The sequence below is a fragment of the Pleurodeles waltl genome, chromosome 4_2 (genome assembly GCF_031143425.1).
Source record: "Pleurodeles waltl isolate 20211129_DDA chromosome 4_2, aPleWal1.hap1.20221129, whole genome shotgun sequence".
NCBI classification, from domain to species: Eukaryota; Metazoa; Chordata; class Amphibia; order Caudata; family Salamandridae; genus Pleurodeles; species Pleurodeles waltl.
The window spans coordinates 362,645,175-362,670,910 of record NC_090443.1 but is presented as its reverse complement, the minus strand read 5'-3'; the positions used below and the strand labels follow the sequence as shown (position 1 = coordinate 362,670,910).

Genomic DNA, 25,736 nt, shown 5'->3' with positions numbered 1-25,736 from the left:
ATACAGTATATATATATATATATATATAAATATATATATATATATATATATATATATATATATATATATATATATATATATATATAATATATATATATATATATATATATATATATATATATATATATATATATATATATATATATATATATGCTGAGCTTGGCAGAGCTGGCCCCTAGGTGCCTACCAGCACCAGGGAATCATACCTATTGTGAGTTTGGCATAACTTGCCAGTGTGAGTATACTTGCACACATGTGTTGCCCTGTGTAACTGGAGACTGGCATCACTAGCCCGTATGTGCATACTGGAACACAGGTGGTATCTTGTATAGATGCTGGATCTGGCAGCACTTGCCAGGGTTTGCATACTTACACATGGGTATTCTAATATAGGAACTGAGCCTGATAGCGCAGGCCAGTAGAGTGTCCAGCCTGCCTCTGCAGGCTTGTGTGTGTGCCAGGGCACATGTGTCCAGGGAGTGCAGAATATACATGCGTGTTCACACTGCCCATGATGGCTGCTCTGCCAATAGAGTACCATGGGGGAAAGAGTCTTATTAGGTCTGGCTGCAATAGTGGATTGCAGGGGAGCAGCCTCATGATCTTTAGTATAATTGGATTCAGAATAACAACACCCCCATCTGATGGTAAAGGTGGTTTTGTTATTAAAGCCCTAAAAATGCCACTTCTAGTAAATGAGCGTTTCTAGGTTCTAAAACTCTTGTGTGTTCTGCAAATTCAGCTTCATTCCACTGGCTGCAGGGGAAGAGCACATCTGTGCATTCCCCAAGCAACAGCTATAAAACTTGGGCATTCAGAAAGGCAGACCCCTGCTATTTGGAGCCTGGGATAGATCGACTTGATGGAGAGATTTCTGACATTTGACCTCTCGGAGTAACAGCATGGCCCCACTAAAGAGAAAGATCTACATTTCATGGCCTCGGGGCGACATGGACGAAATGTAGGGGAGACGTCTACGTTTCAAAAGAGAACCCTTTGAACCTCCTTGAACTTCAAAGGCATACTTTAGTATAACTAGGGTTACTTCCCTTCAGCAAGGGAAAGTTGCATACAGTTACACTGGACTGGTACTGCTGGACCACATGGTGCACATGGGCAGAGGGGTCTGTTGGGCCCAGGAGGATAGCTATCCAAGGAAGGGATACGGGAACCCTTCCTGTATTATGGCTGACCTGAGCCAACTGCCTGCTGCTGTGTAGTAACTCAAAGTGTGCGCTCTGAGGATAGGTTGGCCTGCCCCCTGTTCTCTGCGGAGGTCTCAGGGACATCAAAGAACTCCTGTGAGGGACTTACATCATCCGATGGAGGGCAGGGTGGTCCTCTGCACCATCATCGTGTGCTGGACTCCAGCTGGCAGCAGCGGCGTGAGCGTGGACTAAGGTTTTTGCCTGGAGACAGGAATTGCCTGGTGAGGAGACTGCAGAGTACTGCTGCACTTCAGGTGAGTGGCCCTTCATTGTGGGCACCTCTGCATGCCGAAATGTGTAGTGGTGGGAACAGGATCACCCAGTGAGGGACCCCACGTGACCCACGGTGGCTGAGTGCCTCATATTTCTGTTGAGTGATCAGCATTGCATGCTATGCCCCATTCATAAGTGTCGACCCTCAGAGGTGGGGCTGCCATACTCTGCCTCATATGGCAAGGCTGAACTTGCGTCAAAGTGTGAGACCCAGGAGCCTGGTGCGACTAAAAACACTGTGTACCAGACACTATGCCTCATTCCAAGGAGGTACAGAAACAAAGTTCCTTGTGTGACCGGATTGTCTGGACCAACTCAAGACATTGAGTGCCGGACGTTGTGCTTCAGTCGGTTGTATGTCCGAACAACGAGTGCTTCAACCACCCATGCCTCAACAACGAGGTCGGAACAACGACCTCATTGTTACCACTAATGCCTTTACCATGAATCCCTTAACAACGATTTTTCGTTATAAAATCATTCCTGGTAAAGGCATTAGTGATCAGCATGCATGGTTCCAGCATGCGTTCCCCCTGGCCCCCCACCCCTAAAAATTACCATGACCCCCCCACCCCAACAACCACCCCAACCCCCCAACCCCAAATTTACCCCAACCCCAGCCCCCCACCCCTAAAACCTAAACCCTGACCCCTCTCCCCTGCCCCTAAATCTTAATCACCCGAGCCCCCAACCCACCCCCAAAAACTAAAAATACCCCAACTCCCTGCCCCTAAAACCTAGAGCACCCCAACCCCCCACCCCTAAAACCTAAACCCTGACCCCCCCACCCCTAAACCTTACTCACCTGAGCCCCCCACCCCACCCCCAAAAAAACAGCCCCAGCCCCAGCCCAACTTACCTCCTCCTTCGTCGCGTCGACTCCCTTCTTCTGTGCCTTAACCACGCATGTACATGGTTCACACATGCGTGGTTAAGGCCCTGAACAAGGAAGTCGTGGAAAACGAAAGCGTTGTTTCGCTTTCGTCTTCCACGACTTTGTTGTTCAGGACTCATTGTTCGGGATGCTTCCCACTTCATTCCAGTGGGGTGCAAGATTTACGTTCTTAGTGGGAGCGTCCGGGATTGTCTGATGCGGTCCAAGTCATCACGCACCAGACTACGTGCCTCTTTACGAGCAGATACCACACTGGTAATTGTCTTTGGAGTGGTCGTATGGCTGGTGCCGGCCCAGGTCATCAGGCCCCTCACGTTGTGCCTCATTGTTGTGGAGATGCAGTACTGAGCACTTTTCACGTGGGATCGTAACCGTCTGGTGCAACTCAAGTCTTTCTGCACCAGAACCAGACATAGCACCTCTGTGTACAGGGGGTGCGGACTGAGTAACTCTTCATGTGTAACCGGAACTGTTGAGGGCGACCAAAATCAACACACCAAACAGTGCACCTCCATTCCGTAGGTGGTGAAATTGGTAAAGTATTTGGTAACAGTGGATTGTCTGGCTGAGCACAGCGGTGGCTAGTGAGTGGCCCCAGCAACACTCCCCCTCTGAGTTGCAGGCCTCTGACTGAACCTCCTACTGGGAGCCCAAACGTCCTTGCTAATTGTTGCCGGATCAGCTGTTGTCTTTCCTCCCCCCAACGCCGGGATCCTGCGAAGTGTGACTTTGGCCGCGAGCAGCCTAGAATCTAGGGGAAGGGTGACTCAATCTTTGCTTTGTGGTGTGCCGGATAGCTGAAGTTGGTTGGTGAGTGGAGGGCGACTTGGGCCCCAGGGTGCCTGCAGACACAGAGACAACCACTAGCCGGATATCAGGGCACCGCTATAGGGTGCCGGGAGCGAGGGCCTACGAGTGTGTGTGTGGATGAGCCGACCACTACCCATGGCACTGCACAGCGGTGCAGAGTGGATGTGTGGGAGTGAGTGCGGGTGAATGCAAGGGCAGCATCTTGATGTTGCTGGTCACGTTGGTCTGCAAGTGAATTCCTAAGGTTGGTGTTATGATTTACTATTGCGGCCTAGGCGGCAGTTCTATGTGAAAGTGTTCTAAATCTTGTATGTACCTATTGCTGCTAATATTGGGAACCAGGGTACACCCTTAATTTATGTGTTACATTGATAATGGTAATCTCTAGGGTGCGTCTTGTCTGACAAAGTTTGGCACCCCATGAGGGTGTAGGGAGGGAAAGTATTGTTTTCTCGCTGTTAATACTGCGGTTTGTGTTACACACAGTTGGCCCTAGTATTGTGAATTCCATTGCTTAAGATGATTTATGCCCAGTGTTACATTATTCTCATGTTGTGTTGACAATATGTGTGTTGAATACAATTTCTATATATCTACACAGTGTGTGAAGTTTCATTTGTGCCGCTCAGTGTGGTTGTGTGGGGGGAAGGGCTGTGCCATTGCTTCACACATTGCCTGTGTGATAAACCGGACTGCTCTATGCCAAGCTACCCAAAGGTGAGCGAAGGTTATACAGCGAGTGTAATCACCACCCCTGCTGGAGTGGCAAGTTCTGCATGGCTAGGGCCTTGCCTCAGCCAACCAGAATGCGCCTCCTCCAACATGTAGTTTCTTGAATTCTACATGTAGGAATCCCTACCCTGTACATCCTCTTTTTAGCTCCTGCACTGACACCAAGGATACGAACCCAAGGGACCACTATTACTATCTCAGCACTATGACACTCACACAGGCAAAAGTGTACTCCAGTCCGGGAGGTTTGCCCCTCCAGTTTTTCACTGGGGTTCAACTTCCATGACTGATTGTGCACATCATTGGTTCCCATGTTTGATTGAGGTTAGTGCCTGACACAAGCTGTTAGCAACTTCCATGGCTTGGTTTTCTCACTGGCCACCTTACTCACACTTCTGCAACTGCCTACCTTCAGGCTGACGGGGCTGGTCTCTTTGGTGTCCAGTGGGAGGATCTTATCGCTTGGGATGTGGGCCCACTTCTTCAGACGCAGCTCATTGTCCTTGCAGTACTTCCTGTTTTCCCAAATAAAAAATATGATTAGTGTCATAGGAAAGATGGAGTACAGGTCACCATTTCCACTCTCTTCAAGCACTAGGAAAATCAACACTAATTTTATTAGAAGAAGTTACAGCAACCATCTACCTGTGCTTATAGATTTTTATAAACGTCTCCAGATCACCTCAACATTAAGCTGATCGGGGGGATTCTAATACTTCAGCCAAAGTAGCGATGCTATCACTTTACACAATCAGGGTAGACACATCCTCAAAGTGAAAATAAGATCTCACATTGCCAACATGCCTGGTTTTAATGTTCTAACACATGCAAAAAGCATCTGTGTGCCATATATTTAATGTGTTAGCAGATTAAAGTCGGATCTGTTGGCTTTGCCAATATTTTTCACTGAGACAGTAAGCACTGCTGGAGCATCGAGAGTATCCAGCAGACCTGCAAGCATCTGATGGCTGCAAGATGGAAGGTACCCACTGATTCTAGTGCCAGGTGTGCATGTCTGACACACAGAAAGAAAGCACTGAAGCCCTCTTGGAAAGGTCCCTTTTCTGACTAAAAGCAACATAAGCTGCATAATAAACAAATGTTTCCAGGGAACAAGATGTTAGTGCAAGGATCCCCCAATGAGCACAAGAAGTTGCACTGACAGACATCAAGAAGTAGATTTATATGAACCCAATTAAAGGTGTAGATCATGTACTGCGATAAAGAAAATTATGCAGGGCTTCTATCTGGATTTCAAAATCATAGGGGTTCACCAAGAGCTTAAAAGGGAGGGGCATTCAAAGAGTGGAACAAGCTGGGATACCTGCTCACAATCTGAAAACATGCATGTATTTATATTTATACAGCTCAGACCTAGCTAGAAAGCAACAGAATGTTGTGCCTTATATGGAGCAATGGAAGATTTTACAAATGAAGTGAGATCTTAAATATTTAAGTTACACACACTTACATCATAGTTTTTTGCAGTTGAGAGAAAACGTGACCCAAATGCATTGGAGAGCTTCACATGAGCACCAGCTACATTACATATGTACAACGTCATTTTATTTATTTATCTTTTGGGGGGTGGGGAGATTAAGTGATTGTTTCAGAATCACAGGATGTTGAGCTGATGCTGAGACTTGAACCTGGTTCCCCAGTTCCAAAGTCGACAGATCTGGCCGTTATGCCATATCCTCTCCCTACACTGGCATTACAGTGCCATACTGGATTCAAAACCAGTTGCTTGCTTGGGTTGATTTGGTCACTAGACCACAACTACTTCCTTAGCTGATGTAACAAAGAACCTTAAGTATGTAGTTGAAGATGTTCCAAAAATCCACCAAACAAATCCTTGTGAACAATAGTATTCTTTTGATGTTTATCAATAGGCCTTATGTTGAGTTCCCCATGATGACTAGTGAGTAGACTGAGTGCAAATAATTATGGTATGTAGGTATCATGCAGGGATTGCACTTTACTTATGTTGCCTTTCATTTAAGGGTGAGGCTTGTTTATGTCCCTCTACACTATAGTTTAAAGTACATGATAAATGACATGTGTTGACACTTTTTCTTTCTCCGCATGAAAGAGGGCTGGCTAAAGATGACAAGATTTAAATGTGCACATGCTGCACTAGAAATGCATTGTAGTAAATAATGTTTGCAGCCATGTTCATGAGGAGCTGAAGCTATGTACAAATTAGATTAGATCTTGTTAAAATGAGGATCAACAGCACAAGACACTGCAGAATTAGACTGAGACATGAGGATTGCCAGACGGAGATCTGGGCATAGTACATCGCAGGGAAGGTGTGAGCATGCCCAAGAACCTTCTGCAACTCTCACACTGGGCTACTGTTACTCTAGATAGTGGACAACACCTGGACCCCCATCCAGTGTGGGGCTTATATTCCTCCACCTGAACAGATGCCTGATGATCTCTCACAGGAAGAAAGAAGGGATAGCTAGCAGTCTAGGAGAGTGCTTAGACCTTTTGTCTGCTGAGAGAACCATGATTGTAGCTTGATGCTGCTGCAGGAAATTCCGTCTCCTCCTCTACCCCTGAAGTTGAGATAATCTCACAGCCTTTATGCTTGCCACATCCTTCACTCAATTTGGGGGTTGCCTACTCCAACCAAGCTGTGAGAGGTAACAGCAGGGTGGCTGACAGCTGGATCAGCAGTGGATGACTGACTTGTGCACAATGAGCTAAAGAAACAGGGCAACTGGCATGGGTTATATCCATTGTCAGCATTATTCAGAGTGAGAGCAGCAGTAACTGACACTTGATCAGAGCAGCAACAGTCGCTTTTTGTGACAGGAGCTCACTGAAAGCAAGACTCTATGACAACAGCAAGGCTCCAAGATATGCCAAAGGCAGGAGCTGTGGTAACAGCAGGGCCTAGCATGCTTGATTCAGACGTTTCAGGATATGACAGAAGCATCTTAAGTAAAAGAGTGTGACTACACATGTGCTGTCAGTTGCCAGGTTGTGTCTGTTTTAATCGGTGGGTAAGCTTGCACTGCTGCTAACTACTGTGAGCAAGGAAAGCATGTTTGCTGCTGTCAAGGAGTAGCAGTTTTGTGAGGAAAGAAAGCTTGCACTGTAGGATCCCAATATGTTGTGAATCTTAGATTGCTGCTGCCAGGACACACATATTCTTTAACAGAGGGAGGCTTTCACTGCCGCTGTCTCATCTGTACCTGTTCTGTGAGAGACACACATTTCTACTGCTGCTTGACATCTACTCATTCTGCAGGGACGGTTTCACAATTGAAGTCCTTTTTTGTACCTAATCTGTTTGACAGCACTTGGACTGCTTTTCCTTCTGCTGTCACGTGCCCTATATCTATTCTTTGTGTTATGGATGCTGCCAATGTCACAATGTGGCTGTGTTATGTTCTTTTCAGAGATGTGTCTAATAAAGCATTTAACTTTAAAGGAGTCAAAAAATTGACATTTCAATGCTTATTTGTATACATGATCTTAATGAAAGACGGAATTCTGCAAAATATGTTGAGGGTAATTTGTGATTCCTCCTGTGACACACAGTTTTTAAAAATTGACTACACCACCTTTCTGAAACGTGACTACCAAGTGACTATGGGGGTCATTCCGACCCCGGCGGGTGGCGGGCGCCGCCCGCCGGGTGGAGACCGCCAAAAGACCGCACCGCGGTCAAATGACCGCTGCGGTCATTCTGACTTTCCCGCTGGGTGGGCGGGCGACCGCCAAAAGGCCGCCCGCCGGCCCAGCGGGAAAGCCCCAGCAACGTTGAAGCCGGCTCCGAATGGAGCCGGCGGAGTTGCTGGGGTGCGATGGGTGCAGTGGCACCCGTCGCGATTTTCAGTGTCTGCAACGCAGACACTGAAAATCTTTGTGGGGCCCTGTTAGGGGCCCCCTGCACTGCCCATGCCAGTGGCATGGGCAGTGCAGGGGCCCCCAGGGGCCCCACGACACCCGTTCCCGCCAGCCTGGTTCTGGCGGTGTAAACCGCCAGAAACAGGCTGGCGGGAAGGGGGTCGGAATCCCCATGGCGGCGCTGCAAGCAGCGCCGCCATGGAGGATTCCCTGGGCCAGGGGTAAACCGGCGGGAAACCGCCGGTTCCCCTTTTCTGACCGCGGCTTTACCGCCGTGGTCAGAATGGCCCAGGAAGCACCGCCAGCCTGTTGGCGGTGCTTCCGCGGTCGTTGGCCCTGGCGGTCGGTGACCGCCAGGGTCAGAATGACCCCCTATATCATGTGTGCAACACCTTCACCCCTGCCAAGTGCCTAATTTGCTAGGGAAAAAAAGATGGTTGTGTCGAAAATGTTTCATTGGAGACTAATACCTGCAACATCTACTGGGAGCAATGACATAGCCCACTATCTGGTGAAGAAGGGAGCAAATGGATTTGGTGAAATGTTCTGTAAAGTTTGCCTTATCATCATTATCGTGCTGCTAGTTTACACATCACTCATTCTATGATCTCTCATTTCACTATACTCTCTTTCCCATCTCAGTCACATTATCCTCTTATACTTTCTCCTTACTTTCTCACCTTTCCCCTCCGTATTCTCTCACACTTTTGGTCTTTTTTCCTTCACTATTCTCTACCTTGTTTCTTTTTCTCCATAATTTATTCCCTCAATCTTGTCTGTCTTACTCTCATCCTTTCTGCCACCTTCTCCGCCTCACACCCTAACAGAGACAGGCCATGCTAGAGACTATCCTGGGTGAGTGGCCTGTGGTACTGCCACAGATTATGAGCATGGGACCAGTGTCCAAGCCTCCACAAAAGCTCAGTGTTACTCTGTGGCAGTGAATACTGAAAGAGTTCAACTCTGACTGAGAACCGTAAAGAATCGCAACAATATATCTGTAGGAGCTCAGTTCAACCTGTGCATGGACTCCGCTCTGTCTTGCAGGGCTTCAGCACTATGTATGCAGGGACTTGGCTGCATCTGTGCAGGATCTCAGCTCCATCTGTGAATAAGCTCTACTCTACAAGATGGGGGTCTGTTTGTGAAAGAGTCCCACTTTCAATGTATGTGCAGGAACTCATTTTATCTTTGCGGGAGCTCACATATCTTCTAGGTATTCAGCCATATGTCTAGAGCTGCAACCACTTTTAGTTTTAGGTTCCTCTCCTTAATCTAACATGCACTGAAATGTACTTCTCGATCCAAGGTGCAGCAACACACTGGGGAGGTGATGATGTGCACCACCATTACACCTCTCATTTTTATTTACCTTGTTGTCTTATTCCCTCTCAACCGTACACCTTCTTCTTCACCCGTCTTCCTTACCATCCATGCTTTGTTGTGAAGTTCTTGACAGTCATTGCCTTTATGTAATTTTGGTATGTCCATTTGGTCTACATTAGTAGTGGAGAAATTTAGAAAGAGCAGGGAAGGACATACAGAGGAAAAGAGATAAAGAAGACGACAAAAGTGAAATGTGAAAAGTGAGAAGCAGCAGGTGGAGATCAATGAAAAGGGAAGATAACAGGAAGCAGAAGAGGACGAAACAGCATGTGGGAGGAGTGACTGCAGGGTCAGAGGGTAGGGTGAACATTGCTGAGAACCAGTTGACTGCCTATGGATGGACGGTGTGATAGAACTCAAAATTCACTACAACATATGACAAGGAAACTGCATGCCTCGACAGAAAAGCAAAAGACAAAGAACAAACAAGAACAAAGGGGGCTCCATGTTGGAGCCATCAGCATTTAGTCCGGGCAGCGGGATGAGATGTCCTAGGCATTTGCCATCGGGTGCAAAAATTTACATTTTCAGTGGGAGCCGGGTATGCAGCCCACAAGATCTGCAAAACCCCTGCACCATCTGAGGCAACCAGCATTTAAGCTGATAGACATAGGTCAGGCTCACATTTCCCGGCACGTTGCTAAACTACTGCCTCCTCAACCCTTGTTGCTCACCTGCTGCCTTTCTGCATGGGTCCTTGGCCAGATAAAGGTCTCCTCGTTGTATCCACCTATCCATCCTTTTAGCTAAACTTTTCTTACAGGAGTGTGATGTCTAAGTGAGCGTTTTTGTTTTTTACTTCACTGTTTTAATGTATTTGCAGAGAAATATTCATGGTTGGCCAGAGGGCAGGCAAACACCTTGGCATCTCTCCCTATACGTTCAGAGAAATTCCAGATTTTACTCTAATTATTTCCCCATGGGCGGGGGAGTAGTGGAGCAGCAGTGTGCAGGAGGACTTATTTGCATTAAATCTGTGGTGGGGCAATGGGTTGATTAAGGGTATTAACCCAGACATCAGCCATCCTTAACCTTATTGGGTCACTCACCTGCGTAAGAAATAAGCACTTGTCTCTGGCACCAAGCTTGAACTTTAAAATTCACTCTACAGGTGGACATTAAAAAGAAGGGAGGCATCTCGACTGTGTTTCAGCAGCAAATGTGTTAACCCACGGGACTACACTTGCCAGCCTGAAGTTGGCATAGGGTAGTAGAAGGCAGGGCAGGCACCAGCTGACTGCAAAAGTGGGTCAGCTCGAAGGGCAGCAAGGATCCGAGGTTGTGTAGCCAGGATACATATCAACAGAGCCTTTGTTTGTGTTGTGTGTTTTTGTTTGAAGCTGTGCACCCTTTTCCTCCATGCTTACCAAATGCCACTCACAGAGATGGTAAGGAGGACCAAGAGGTACAACACACAAAGGCCAAATGGTCTAAGGTACACCATGGTTTTGCTAAAGAAAGCTTTTGTGGGCATAGTGGCAGGTGATGTCTATGCACAGTGCCACGATGATCCACTTTGTCAAACTATTATATGTTCAGCTATCAACTACCCAGGGCAAAAGCCAGACATGGTGTTTTGTGAGATGGAATGTGCAATGTCAGCACAAATGAGCCCTCAACAATGCACAGCAGAATAGTGCACTTCATATGTGTCACAGTGCTTAATTTGTAAAATAATAAGTGATGGGGCCCAAGGCTTTGCTCAGAAGCCCATGTGCAGTGCTATTAAATGTCAGTATGGTGAATACCAAGGCAGCATAGTCTTGATTCCACCTCGTGCCTCTTCACCCACCACTAGACACTTTCTACCATATTATCAGGCTCTTTCTGTACTTTTTCATCCATACTTTCTTTCTTTGTCACAGTTTTTCTGTGTTTCTCTACCTACTTCTTTCACCCTTTTGTGTTTTTGTTTCTTGTTCTGAGTCAAAGTCTAATGAGGAAAAATTACTTCTGATCCCCAAAAATGGGTTTTGGTGTGACCCACCTACAACCACTGGCTCAAATTAGGCCCTGTCCCAGCTGTGGTGCAAATGTCTGGCCCTACCCAAACAGAGCCACAGAGCAATCATGAGATAGGGAACACAGGGGTGGGTTGCTCTTCAACGTTGCCTGTGTACACAGAATTTTAAAGTAATTGTGTTACATAATGTTATTGTCAAGGCATAACCCTGATGACAATACCACCTAACTGACCCACAAGGCAACATCAATGCTTAGGCCTTAGCTGGCCTTCCTTCTGGTACAGAACAGGCAGCCAGGGACATTTTACTCAGAGGCTGCTTGTGGGATGATCTTTTCAAACTCCCTTTCTCCAGTAATTAGTGCAGCTGCCACCCACCATCAACCTCTATTTGGCAACATCACTTTGCATGTTCTTAGCTTTTCAAAACTCCAAGTACCGACTAATAAATAAGCCACAAGCACTCTTCTGCTCTCCCCCTCCCCGCCCCCAAGAATGCATGATGCTATAGGCAAATATTTCTGGATTGTCTGATGGACACTAAATCCTTTTAAATCCATATAAAAAAGAAAAAAAACTCTTTCTCCCGTTGGTTGCATTTATATAGCTCCTTCTACCCCTTGTCATGGGTAGCAAGCGCTATATAAATGCAACTTACATACAATCTTATTTGTTATTTTGTGCACTTACTTACAATAGCCCTGAATCAAGTGGGACACTCAAGACAAAGTGGCTTTTTTTCACCTGTCAACTCGCCTAAACTTGCCTAGTTTTCAATGTATGTTAATTAGGAAAATGCATTCCCTGATTTATTTTGGAAATGCCCCACTTTCCCCCTGCAAAATGTTGGCAAGTGAGGTTATGTTTTAGGTTAGGAGAGGGTGGAGTTCCCCTTTCAAGTCCACCGGCGCTCTCATATCCCATTGCTAATGGACAAACATTGGGCCGTATTTATACTTTTTGGCGCACAACTGCGCCAACGCAGTTGTGAGTCAAACAATTTAACGCCGGCTAACGCCATTCCAAAGCGCCATGCGGGCGCATTATTTATGGAATGACGTTAGCCGGCGGAGCTGCCTGGTATGCGTAAAAAAAAATGACTTACACCAGGCAGCGCCGGCGTAGGGGAAAATGGAGCTTGGGCGCCAAAAAATGGGACAAGTCAGGCTGAGGCAAAATTTTCGCCTCAACCCGATTAGCGCCATTTTTTTGGACTCCCAACCCCCATTGAAATGACTCCTGTCTTAGGAAAGACAGGAGTCATGCCCCCTTGCCCAATGGCCATGCCCAGGGGACTTGTGTCCCCTGGGCATGGTCATTGGGCATAGTGGCATGTAGGGGGGCATAAATCAGGTCCCCCTATGCCACCCAAAAAAAATAATATATATACTTACCTGAACTTACCTTAAGTTCCCTGGGATGGGTCCCTCCATCCTTGGGCGTCCTCCTGGGGTGGGCAAGGGTGGCAGGGGGTGTCCCTGGGGGCATGGGAGGGCACCTCTGGGCTCCTTCCGAGCCCACAGGTCCCTTAACGCCTGCCCTGACCAGGCGTTAAAAAATTACTCTAAAGCGGCTGGACGTCATTTTTTTTGACCCGCCCACTCCCGGGCGTCATTTTTGTCCGGGAGTGTAAATACGGCGCACATGCCTTGGAGTCATTTTTTAGACGGGAACGCCTACCTTGCATATCATTAACGCAAGGAAGGTGTCCACGCTAAAAAATGACGCAAACTCTAAGATCTTTGGCGCTAGACGGGTCTAACGCCAAAGTATAAATATGGAGTTAGTTTTGCGTCGGATTTGCGTTAAAAAAAACGACGCAAATCCGGCGCAAACAGAGTATAAATATGCCCCATTGTCTCTGCTTTTAGCAATGGGGAACACTCAAAAGGCATTGCCCTCCATGGAGTCTGTGCCCTTGGGTATTGTGAATTACCAGTGACTTCTACCCTCTCCTTTGATGATTCTTCCCAGCAGCAGAAGAAGCTGAACTTGCCTGTTTTAGAAAAGGAAATATTTTGCTCCGGTGCCTGTTTCTCGAACAGTGCTGACCAGGCTTTCCCAATAACAAGCACCCACAAGCTGCAGCCCAGGCTACAGCACAGAATGGGTGGGAGTGGGAGTGGAGGGGGGACGGTGCTGGAGCCGTTTTCTCCCACTGGGAGTTGCGGGCCTGAGGAGGAGACAAAAAGTTACTTACCTTTGGTCACGATGATTTTGGTGATACATATTCTTCCTGTGTATGTCTTGCCTTAAGAAAATCCTAAAAGAGGATATTCATAAGGTGGGGAATCTGATGGTGGATATGTTCAACAGAATTGCTTTTTGGACAGTTGTTTGTTATTATAGAGAAGATGATCTAGTTGAAGCACCTCTAATGGAGGGAATCACTGATTTTTCAAGGACATCAAGAGAGTCTGTATCGGTTGTCACATTTCTGCCCCAAAGGTGATACAAGGAGGAACTCGTCAAGGTTGCCTAATATCTCCACTACTATTCTTCCTAGTGCTTCAACCATTAGCACACCATCTACGCATAGAGAGACGAAAATGGGGAATTCCCTTAGGCGATGGTATACATTCTGCATCGCTCTATGCAGACGACATGCCCCTTTACCTGAGAGACATCCGGCCCATCCCACCCTCTACAGCAACACCACTCGCTGAATTCGCCTCTGTTTCTGGGCCAGGTATTAACTGGTTCAAAATCTTGTTTGTTTCCTTTTAACACTCACATCCCAAATACAGTTTACACAGTCAACGCCGTGGAACCTAAATGGCAGACTGTCATGTTTCGATATCTAGGGACACGCATATATCATGCACAGGAAGACTTTTTTGATGCAATCTAACCTGAGCAATAAGTGCACAGATGTCCTTCTGGCAGACATTGCCATTATAACCCTGACAAAGATGGTTGTTCTGCCGAGTCTATTAAATTACTTCGCCAATCTTCCCCTTTACATACACGCATCCTTTTTTGCTCTCTTGAACGCATGATAGGCGACCTCCTTTGGCACAATACTTGACGCAGAGTAGTCTTGCATAAACTTTATCTTTCCACAAATAGCGGCGGACTTAATGTCTCTAATTTTGAACACTACTATTTAGGATCACAACTACAGTGGGCATCTCACTGGTTTAGTGGCCAGCAACTTGCAGACACTGTTTTACTTCTCCCTCCATGGGACGTGATACAAATTTTTGCTCTCTTCCATCCACTTGCCAAACTTTCACCACCGCACAGCCCGCTTTTACTTCTGGCATACCACTGCTTCCTCAGAACATTGTTTCTCACGCGTTCGATTATGCCAAATGCTCCAGCTTTAGCGCTACTTGGCATGCCGCGAGGGCATACTACCACCACCTTTCGAAAATGAAGGCCAGGGTCAAGGAAAATTATGTTAGCCGGGAGGGGGTGGAGGAATGGGAGAAAGGGGTATTGCACCAAAAAATGAAATTAGGCTAGTTAGAGTCAAAATTGATGACTCTAACCACCCCAGCGTCATTTCTTGATGCAAAACCTACCAGACCACATGACTCCTGTCTTATAAAAGACAGGAGTCATGTCCACCACGCCAATGGCTAACACAAGGAACAAGAGTCCCCTGGGCATGGCCATTGCACCCAGTGCCATGTGGGGGGCCCATTTCAGGGCCCCCAATGGCATTTAAAAAAAATGCTAAATACTTACCTCTACTTACCTATACGTACCTGGGATGGGGTCCCCCATCCTCCGCTGTCCCTCTGGTGTGGGAGTCCCTGGGGCCTGGGGAGGGCACCTGTAAACTCATTCCATGGTTTTCCACCATGAAAATGGGCCCACAGGTCCCCTGACGCCTGCCCTGACCCAGGCATTAAATAATGGCGCTAAGCAAGCTTTGCAACATTATTTAGGCCTGCCTCCCTCCAGTGCACCATTTTTGCCCTGGAGGATAAATAAGGCGCCTGGGCCTTAGAGTCTTTTTTTGCCCAGGAACAGCAAAAAAAGGCTTTAACTCCATAACTTTGGCACTAGACGGGTCTAGCGCCAAAGTATAAATATGGAGTTAGGTTTGGGCTGAATTAGCATTAAAAAAATGACGCTAATTCAGTGCAAAGCTAATATCAATCTGGGCCTTAGTGCCTGGACTGCTGCTTTTGATGACTGATCATGCAGTCCTTTACTGCAATCTTTATGGTGCATTTTCCCAGAGACCTATTCCTTACACCCAGACATCTCCTAAGAGAGCCTGGTGAAAGGTCACTGCAGACAAGTTTTCTAACGCTCATCCAGCCCTCCCTTTCTATCACTGGACCCCTCTACAGCAGCCAGGGCCCATGATCACTGGATTAAATGGGCCTTGGATTCTATTGCGCCATTTCAGGAAGGTCGCAATGTTAGGAAATCTCTATCAGCAACTTGACTTGCTTTTGCACTTCAAGGACTTAAACTTACATGTCAGCTCATTCAGTCCTGATCCCAAAGAAAGTTACATGGAAGTTGGGAAGCTGTATAAAAAACACATGCTTAAAACAAGAGCTACCTTTCACTCAAACTTCCTCCTCACAGAGTCAACACTATCCACAGTCTTTTAGCATAGTTCTTGAACTGTCTAATCTGAAATGTCTATAATCCCACCTCCCAGCCTCGATCGAATTTTGTGAAGATGACTTCAAATTCTTTTAAATGAAAATTGAAAACCTATGTGCATTTTTCTCTCATTACCCTCCAGATCAACAATGTTCAGTCATACTCCCCGAATCTCTGTCTCTGTCTCTGTTTCAACTATCTTCATTTACTGCCTTAACTGAAGGTTTTATTCATTCTAAGCTTTTTACCTGTGTTTCAGGATCTCTCCCAGTGCTTTGCCCTTCTAATATCTTACAACTTACTCTAGAAAGAATTGTTCTTGTTACTTACAGAGGTTTACAATTGCTCTTGCTTTCATCGACTGTACTGTCAACCTGGAAAAAAGTAATGCAAAACATTTCCAATATTGAGCCCAATTTTCAGGCCAACCATAGGCCCGTTTTTCTTCATTCTGTGCCAACCAAGTTCACTGAGACTGAGATTAATGAACAAAGAGACTCATTCTTTACATAATATTAAGCAAGCAGGTTCTCGTCCAGGCCATGGAATGGGAAGCAGTCCTGGTGGTTGCTTTGAATGGTATTACTCTACCTTTAGGCTCAGATGGCTCTGCAGTATTGCTTTTCTTGGAACTCTCTGCCACCTTTAACAATGTCACACACCATATTCTACTTAAACAGCTGTTTCATTAGGAGATTAAGGACAGTGTCCTGAGTTAGCTGAAATCCTTTCTACAGTACAGAGAGCACGAAGTTTCAGTCTATCTTTTCGGAATGTGGTTTAGCAAGAGGTGGGACTCAGTGTCCTGAGTTGGTTGAAGTCATTTCTGCAGAGCAGAGAGCAAAACGTTGCCATATATCGTTTTGGTCTGCTTTACAACCTCTGCCATGAGGGGTTTCACAGGGCTACTCTTTGAGCCATCATTATTTAACATACACATACAACCACTGGCAGACTTTGTTATTAGTTTAGTTTCGGCTTCTTTTGCTATGTTGATGACAAGCAGGTGATTCTGCCTGTCAATAGCCCTCATTTAGTTCTATGGCAAACAAAGTCTAGATGACTTCCTTGTACACCACCACTACAGGGTAATGCGTAGCTACTAAATGTATCATATATGGCATCCTTTCCCAAGTGAAGGAGTTGCAAAATGTCACATCTCATAGTCTTGGAAGTCCTTGCTCAGCTTATTATTTTTTATATGTTACATAGCTCTCAATTTATTATCGTTATCTGACATACCATGAGATTCCCTGATGGTGAGTTCATTAGGATTTGTGTGCTGCCAGAACTCTCACAGTCATCAATGTATTTAACTTCCCTCACGGGTGTCTGCTACAGCTGTGAGGCTGAACAAATGTGTTCTGTCACTCCTTGCTGCACTGGACACCAGCTCAATGAATGGTGCCTTGCAAACTAACACTGGTCCTTAAGAAGAAGAGGCATCTTTGTCCCTACTTACACAAATAGCGCATTCTGCTTCAGCAGAACATGACACTTACATGCCAAGGAATTAGAAATCCCATGGAAAGTCGAAGACTGAATGACAACGACTGAGTCTGCAATAAGAGAGAGGCATTCTCCAATCAGAGAGCCCAGATAGGTGCTCTGGAAGAACAGGTGGAGTTCACATGCAGAGTTTGCGAAAGACTGACAGAGTGTAGATGCCATGGATAACTCTGACAATTTGTTGATCTGGTGGGCACCCTGCTGTTGAAAGTGATATGAGAATCCGAACACAACAGAGCTTCTCCGTGGAGCAGTTCTGGGTATCTATTAAAAGACCACATGCAGGAAATTATGGAGAGGAAATTTTCCTGTCCAGACAAAAGAGTTAGAGAATGGAGTGCCCAAATTATAAGAGATAAGTGAAAACACGCAAGACAATCTCCCACTGGAGCTAAGAATTAGACCTGGCACAAACTTCAAATAACAAAGCTCATCCATGAGACAGCCCATGTGTGTGAGCAGATACCAGTTTTCTCTTGGTGAGTCTTGTTTTTTCCTCACCACACCCACAGAGCTCACAGTTATGGGAATACTGATTAGTTAAAACCCACTCAAGCACAAATCCTCTGCTCCTACCAACATTTTTTGAGCCATAAAAAATTAAGATATTAAATATCCCATGATATTTCATATGACGGAAAAACATCCTGATAATAGTGAAATATGGTTCCATGGACTGGATCATGTACCACCTGATCAACAGGGAGGTAATAAGAGAACTAACTTTACTCTGTAAGGAGGCTGCATGGATCAGCCATTTACCTCCTCTGGAAATGGGCCACAATACTGACAATGAATTTCATTACTTTCAATAACACTCTCTTTTGGTTTTGAGTTGGTACTGTGGATGCAAGCATGGTGTTCTTGACATAGGCTTTAATTATGGCAGGTGGAAGTATAGAGTGATTGCGATTATGCCATAGTATGGATGACATGCTCAGTTTACATGATATCTTAGTCGTATTTGAAATATGAACATATTGTAGTTGGTTTCTATAAGAGATGAGCTTAGTGATGATCGATACTTGTATCATTTTTAGATATAAAGGAAGTGACTCACCTCAAGATGGCTGCCATTGTTGCGAGCTATTGCAAGGGGCAATGCTGGTTTAGAAATATGAATTGCTACCTCTAGTTGGTTAGAATTAATGCTCAGAAGAGTTCATAATATGAATGAAATACTTAGTCTACATGATATTGTAAAAAAAAAAAAATACATTGTAGCTTAATTTTTATTAGCGATGACCTTAGGAGAAATGTCAGCAATGCATTCTTAAACTCGATTAGTTGACATTGCTCTCTTATACATCCTGGTAGCAGTATAATGAGAAATAATCACTACTATTACGCCGATCTATCTATATGAATTGCTGATAGCCCAGTGGGACTGAAGTGATGTAGAAGAGTAAGCCATAATTATTTGCATGGCTATGTTGATTTACAAGCATAATACCCCAGCTGTTTCATGGGGAACAACTGGTGAGTTGGTGGTTTCAATACATTGGGCACCACCAATATCTCTGGCCCTTTAATACTCCATGCTTATACTATAGTGATGGTGGATATCTGTATTGCTTTCAGGTATAAATGAAGGGATCCATTTAAAAGATGGCCGCCAGGGTCCTGAGTGACTTCGGGGAATAGTGCTGATTTAAACATGCAGAATTGCTGCCTCTGCTTGATTATCATCCATACACAGAGGAGTAAATCATAACAATTTGCTTCGTTATATCGGAATATGGGTGGAATACCTTTGATGCTGAATTGTGGGTAATTGGAGAGGCGTTTTTTTTTTTTTTAAATCAGGCGCTTTCAACATTTCAGTTTGTCACTATGTCCCATCTACGGATGTAGCAAGGGCTGGGTGGAGCATTCCTTTTCCGCATGTATGAAGGTACCTGACAGCTTATAAAGGCTATTATAAATTGTTATATTAAACTAGGGGCGGTCTATATCTTTTTCGGCATTTCTCCTTTATAAATGAACTTTTAACATCTGAGCAAAACGCCGAAAATTATCAGTGCATGTTATTACCTAGTAAGGGAATCACATGGATATATGTTATGCTTTTAAGACTGTCATTGACTGTTGTATAACTTACACAACTCGTTATGTGATGACTTTGGCATTTATCCTGGAGCAACATAGTAACATTTAATTGCAATAACCTACTTCAAAATGGTTGCTGCTAGTTTAGCTGGTAGCAGATATGTTGCTGATCTAAATAAATGTTTTTGCAGCTCTTTGCGGACTGTGACCGGCAGGTAGCAAACATGTTGCCGATGTAAATAAATGGCTTTGCTGCCCTTGGTGGGCTGTGATCAGCAAGTAGTGAACGTGTTGCTGATCCCGCACAACTACTCTATTGCGCATAGTGGGCTGTGACTGACATATTTATTTGCAGATTATAACAAGTACAGACAAGTAGTGAACGTATTGCCGATCAAACAAGACTGCCTTATTGCCCATAGACTGCTGTGGCTGACATATTTACTTGCAGATTATAACAATTGAGTCTGGGTTAGAGTGGAATGTTGACATGATGACGCAACAGTCGCATCACTGATGAAACTAGCATTGATATGTCGAAATATGGGCTTAACAAATATAGTTTTTACTTGGTGATAATTGTGATCATGAGTTTTTTTTGGTGAAGTGATGCACCCTTCTATTTTATACTAGGGGCTGATACTGGATGTATATGATACTGTTTTACCATCGGGCATGACCTCTTGAATATGGCGGATTGAAATTGAATCAAACCATTAGGTATGTGCAGAGGTTTTGCATTAAGATAATTAAGTATGGTTTAAAGAAGAGAATAACACTACATATGAGTTTTGTATTCTGTTCCTCTTGTGGACATGATTTAGAAAGTAATAATTAGGTGTACTGTTCCTTGAATGTGGTGAGAATGAAAATCAAAGAATTTAATCATGTTGACATTATTTTGGAACATGCTATCAGGAATGGCCCGTTATTTTAATTGTGTTAAATAAAAGAACCTAGTCTTTAAGTACATCTACATCTACGCCACCACTAAAGCAGAAAATCAGTTTGGTGCATAATTTTTTTAATTATATGTCACTGGTGTGTCTTTTATAAAACGTTTGCTGGTGCCATTTTTTCTTTTTCTTTTCCTTTTTTGTGTGTATGTATTCTCTGTTTTTCACAATCAAAGTATTCCCTTGTCTTGGTTATATTTACAATAGAATAGTGCAGTGTTTTTTATATAAATTTGTTGAACATATATTTAATCCTTGTATGTGTTATTTTGTTTAACCTTAAAGTGCCTTGTTGTTATGTATATTTGTATTTATATGTGTGATTTTGCACACTGTAAGGGAATTATATTTATTGTATTACAGCCCTGAAGACGTCCTCTTTTAAGGACGAAACGCGTTGCTGTTTCTGCTATGAATATGCACTGTTTTAAGCAAAAAGAATAAAGAGAAGATTTAAATGGAACTACATTAAAGAATTTGACTTTTCAATATTGTTGATTGTGGTGTACTGCCATTATTCAAATTGTATTTAGATCCTTGTTCAGAGGCATCTATCTTGGCAGCAGGTGTTGGTATGAGTGTACATAAAAATAAATTTTTCATCTTGCACTTAAATTATGGTTATATTGTAGGGAATTATGGTTAGGTGTGTTGAGCAATAGCCCGCTGCCACGCGTTCGGATAGTACATGTTTGCACTTTAATTCAATGAGCATTTGCTTCTTAATAGCACATCTAGTATTTGCTGTGTCTTTAAATTGTGGATTTTATTATTTTATTGCTTGTGAAGTAAATGTCTTTGTAATCTTTGTTGGAAACGCAGAATCATGTTATTTCATGCTCTATGCCACATGCTTGGAGAGAAGAGATCTGTTTCAACGAGTCACAATGTCCACACCTCTGGAAGACTTCTTATTGGAAACTATCAGATTTTAAAGTACTATGGCACCCCTATGTAAATTAAAGTCCTGTTCTTCTCCAAAGATATAGAACTAGGTAGACAATATCAGAGATAGCAATATCATGTTTTAGAGGGAACTGTTTTAAGTGATGGCACTCCAATGCTATTAACACCTACCAAATTGAGAATCCAAGAAGGTAATGTTAAACCTTTGTACTTTTTGCTAAGAATGCAGTCAGTGCAGGTCTGCAGAGAATGGGGGGGAGCATACCCCTCGTGCTCCACTGAAGCCATCTCAAGCATCCTGACCTCCACTGCCTTTTGAAACAACATGAATAAAGTCTTGATCACTCACTAAACCACTGGGAGGCTTGTGGGTGTGAGCAAAGACCAGCAGCTCCACCCAGGAAAAGAAAACTCTGCTGCCCTGGCCTGTGAATAGGAGGTTACCAAGATGGAGGCCAAAACACAGTGTAGTTGAGAACTTTGCCAGCTGCACTACCTGGCGGTTTTTATAGGCTCGTTCACCTGCCCACTGCAGATGTAGTGAGTGGCCAGCATCCACGTCTAAGAGTGAGGCAAATGATGGAGACAGCCTGGCGTGAGCTTTGCTGCTCTGAAGAAATAACTGCAGCCTTGAGACGAACCACACTGTACGGTAACATTTTTCTCTTGGGGAGCAAAAAACGTAAATGCAGTGGACTCTCACCTCATTTACCCTTCTGGCCGATGCCCTGGGGAACAGAGACAGGCCCGAGCATACAGGTGTGTTGAGGAAAGACCAAGCCTATGAAATCAGAAGAAGCCAGTGGATACCCATCCTGCCTGCCAGAATAAAGGTCAATGGCAGAATAAGGAAGCAGCATGAAGGCATGATAGGTGGGTTTCGGGTTCCTTGGTCCCCCATAGCCATGAATGTATAACTGATGGGCAGGGCTTCATACATGAGATGGAACGTGGACACAAACAGAAGCACCGGTCCTAGAAAAACTGTGAGCCTCGGCCCTCCTTTCTCTTCCAGCACTTCGAAAGATCGTTTATGAACCTCCGGCCTGGGTGCAGGGAGTTGGACATTAAACCCAAGAAATTGGGGAGAGCTACCAAATGAAAAAGAAGTAGTGAGTGCAAACACCACAAGGCAATAAGGGATTGATTGAGTGGGCCAAGACCTAAGACTAAGTTGAAATTCTGCTGCTGCCAAAGTAACTAATGGACCCATAACAACTGGAAGAACATCAAGAACATTGTAAACATTGTGAGGAGTTGCTCTACTAGAAGCAGAAGCATCCAGCAAGGATAAACAATTAAAGGATCACTTGGCTAAAAGGGAATGTACTCCAAGTCAAATGAATACTCCTCTAATAGGAAGGGAATGTACATAGAGGTGCATGACAATATAGCAAGGAGGGACCTGTGACAGGACTGCTCCAGGTAATTCACCCTCTCTGTGGGTAGGCTGACCCTCCTCAACTGGGCTTCCTGATGTACTCAAATCTGCTGAAAACTGTTACTGCATACAAACCTAGATTAAAGGGGACCTGCGACTGGGGAAGTTTGGAGGCTTGAAAAGAGACCCATGAGACATTCTTGCTACTCCGGGACATGGGCAGTCTGCTCAAAAAAGGAGCTGGGACCGCTTACTTATTGGTGGTGCATGATTGCTGGAACTGTCCAGGAATAGCAGCTGAAAACTAGGACATGAGCTAAAACCACACCATCAAGAAGCCAGTCAGAATGACGAAACCACAAATGCATAAATCCTTGTTGGAAGGTGAGGAAGCAGCTTTAGTGGCACAGTGCTGATAAACAGAGCACTGCACCTTAGGATAAGCTGGACCAAATCCTGGAAGCTTTCAGAGTGTGTAGAGAAGTACTGGAGGCTAAAATTGACTTTGTGGTCATAGACCTGGCATTAGTATGAGAAGACCAGTGAAAGTTATCCAAATAGAAGATAAATTATCTGAAGTTTGTGAGGTGGAACAAAGCAAAATGCTTTCCTTCTTGGAAACATGGCTCTGTTCAACCAACGCCAGAGTACCTCTTGTGCTTGGTGGTGATCAGACTGCTGAACTATCGAAACAGAGATACGATCCTACAAAAAGCCAGACCCCTGGGGAAACTACAAGTAGAAAATGGAAACAGAGTTGTCTTCATCTTCCCTGACTACAACACGGCTATTCAATCCAAAAGAATATCCTTTCTTCAAGTCAAAAGGAGCATTTGTAAGTTGGCTCTGTACTCCAAGCTACTTTTTTTTGCCAAACTTCAAGTGATGGTAGACAACAAACCTAATTTCGACACTGAACCAAGGATGCATGAGACTGGGTGAAGGTAATGGATGCCTGGGATCTCCTCAACCAGCTGCAACATTAAACACCCTTCAAAAGGCCAAATGAGAACTAAGAGGGTAGCAGTTATTAAAGCTGCAAGTGCCATTCGAGAAAGATTTACTCTTCAGAATGCAGGAACCTTATCTCCCGTGGATAATCACTCCAAAATCGACACTGAACATTCTGATAATAACAGCCTAGAACTCCCAAAGTTCAATCCAAGATCTGATGATGATTTATAATAGACTGATTTATAATTGACATCAACACCTGCACCTTTAACTCTCACCTGGGGACTACTATACTATAATTGACTGATAAATATATCCTTTAAAAGGAGTGCACAAAGTACTCCAGTGCAGCACCTGCTAATGCAACAAACATAAAAGATTTGTGGAATGATTGGTAAAGGGTTCAAACTGGTCGCAAGAGATCATGACACAAACATATGATTCCATAGTAATGGTTTGCTTGTGACGATGGAAGACATTTGTCTCTCTGTTTGGGGTCTTATAGGGCATGAAAGTAATAACACTGAATTTTGTCAGAAGGGAGTGAATTGATTCATATGCAAGGAGTGTTTCATTTACCATAAACACAAAAACTTAATTGACGAAATACTTGATGGAAATAGCTGTCTACACGACCTTAAAATGGCCCGATGTCAAAGATGAATAAATAACAAGTTCACCACATGCAAAACGGGAGATATAGGAAACCCCCCCAAGTGATTCAAAATACATGCCTATTTTAAACATAGGGGTACACATGTGTGACATTCCTTCAAGAAGCACCTTAAAAACCTAGAAATTGAAAGGCCACAACGTGGATGGAGGGGTCAGTCATTTACCTATGTATATTGGATATATGCAAGAGCAGCACTGATTTGGTCGAGGTCAAGTACCCCATTTACTGCCACCGGAATTCACATTGATAAGGAGGGGAGGTATGTTTTAATTAAATGGGACAGAAGATGCCCAGGGCAGAATATACACCCCTAAAAGAGGGCAGTCAGCTTTTTACCAGGCAATATCTGATATATTTTCTGATTGGCCACATATACCGCTGATACTAAATGGTGACTACAATAGTGTGCTGGAATAGACTCAGACCACTACACCCCCTACCTGATGCTTCAACAGAAAGGGTAGCTAAATAGTTAAATACATGACTGATCAACTGGAAACTCACGTATAACAAGAGACGTCTAGAAGCAAATGTTTGGGAATACACTTTTTACTTCCCAGAACATGACAAAGATCATATTCTGTGCACCAGCTCACTTCAGCCCTCGACATTACCATCTGAATATCTAGGTCAGACAGTGTCTGATCATAATCCACTAATATTGGTGATGACTTGAGGCAGACAGCATACAACTACCCTCCTGGAAACTGCAAAATATTATGTTAGAAGGTAATCAATTTAGACAATCATAGGGGAGAACTACTTTACTGAATATGAAGGAAAAGCCTCCACCCCCTTAAGGTATTGGGAGGCCTTCAAACCTGTAGTTACAGAGGCTTCAAAGTTTTGTAGTCAAAGGCCATTGTATTAAGGAGGTGATGGGAATTAGGAAAGTGCTGGAGTGCAAATAGACTAAACTTGATTGCAGTCTACACAATTTAGAACAACTAGTAGTGAAAGACCCCACACAGAGACAGGCATTATTGACAGAAAAAGAAAAATATGCTGCAATACTTGAGATGTTATTTTGCATGCATCATACTGAATGTGTCACTAAAAGTCACACTGAAACTGCTCCAGAAACACCCTCTCATCCAGTATTCATTATTATTTTGACGTTAATGAGGGTCTTACTCCATTAAACTTTTGAACCCGGCAAAAGCAATAGAACGACGCAGAAAGTGTAAACATCACAAAGTGAGACTGAAGGAGGCAACGCTTTACCTTTAGTTAGTGTGACAACACCATCCTTGAGACGAAAGTTAGCCATACCACTATTGACTCCAAAGTTCACTCACTGATGCACTGATTGAATGACATAAAGAAGAGACTGGACAAACAACACATGCGAATAGACATAGCAGATCGGAGAATATTGGACTTTGAAGACGCCTCAATGTAGCAGTACAACAATAAAAAGAGAGATAGTTAAGGAAATGGCAAAAACTAGACTGAAAAATGAAAACTTGGAGGCTCGCCGACAAAGGAGAATCTACAACTAACTGGTATCGCTGAAACATCCACTATGAGACGCAAGGAAGATTATATTAAAAAACTGCTGTGCGATATTTTTTTTCGCGGATCAGCTATCAAAAATGTGTT

At 44.2% G+C, this 25,736-nt stretch overlaps 1 protein-coding gene across 1 annotated transcript in view; it reads right to left on the bottom strand.

The window, feature by feature from the left end:
* LOC138293867 (guanylyl cyclase C-like) overlaps window positions 1-25,736 on the bottom strand; it is a 695,267-nt gene that overhangs the window by 385,736 nt on the left and 283,795 nt on the right. The window contains exon 12 of the mRNA XM_069233168.1: window positions 4,328-4,433. Within this exon, the coding sequence (XP_069089269.1) occupies window positions 4,328-4,433 (106 nt within the window). The remainder of the gene's footprint in view (window positions 1-4,327; window positions 4,434-25,736) is intronic.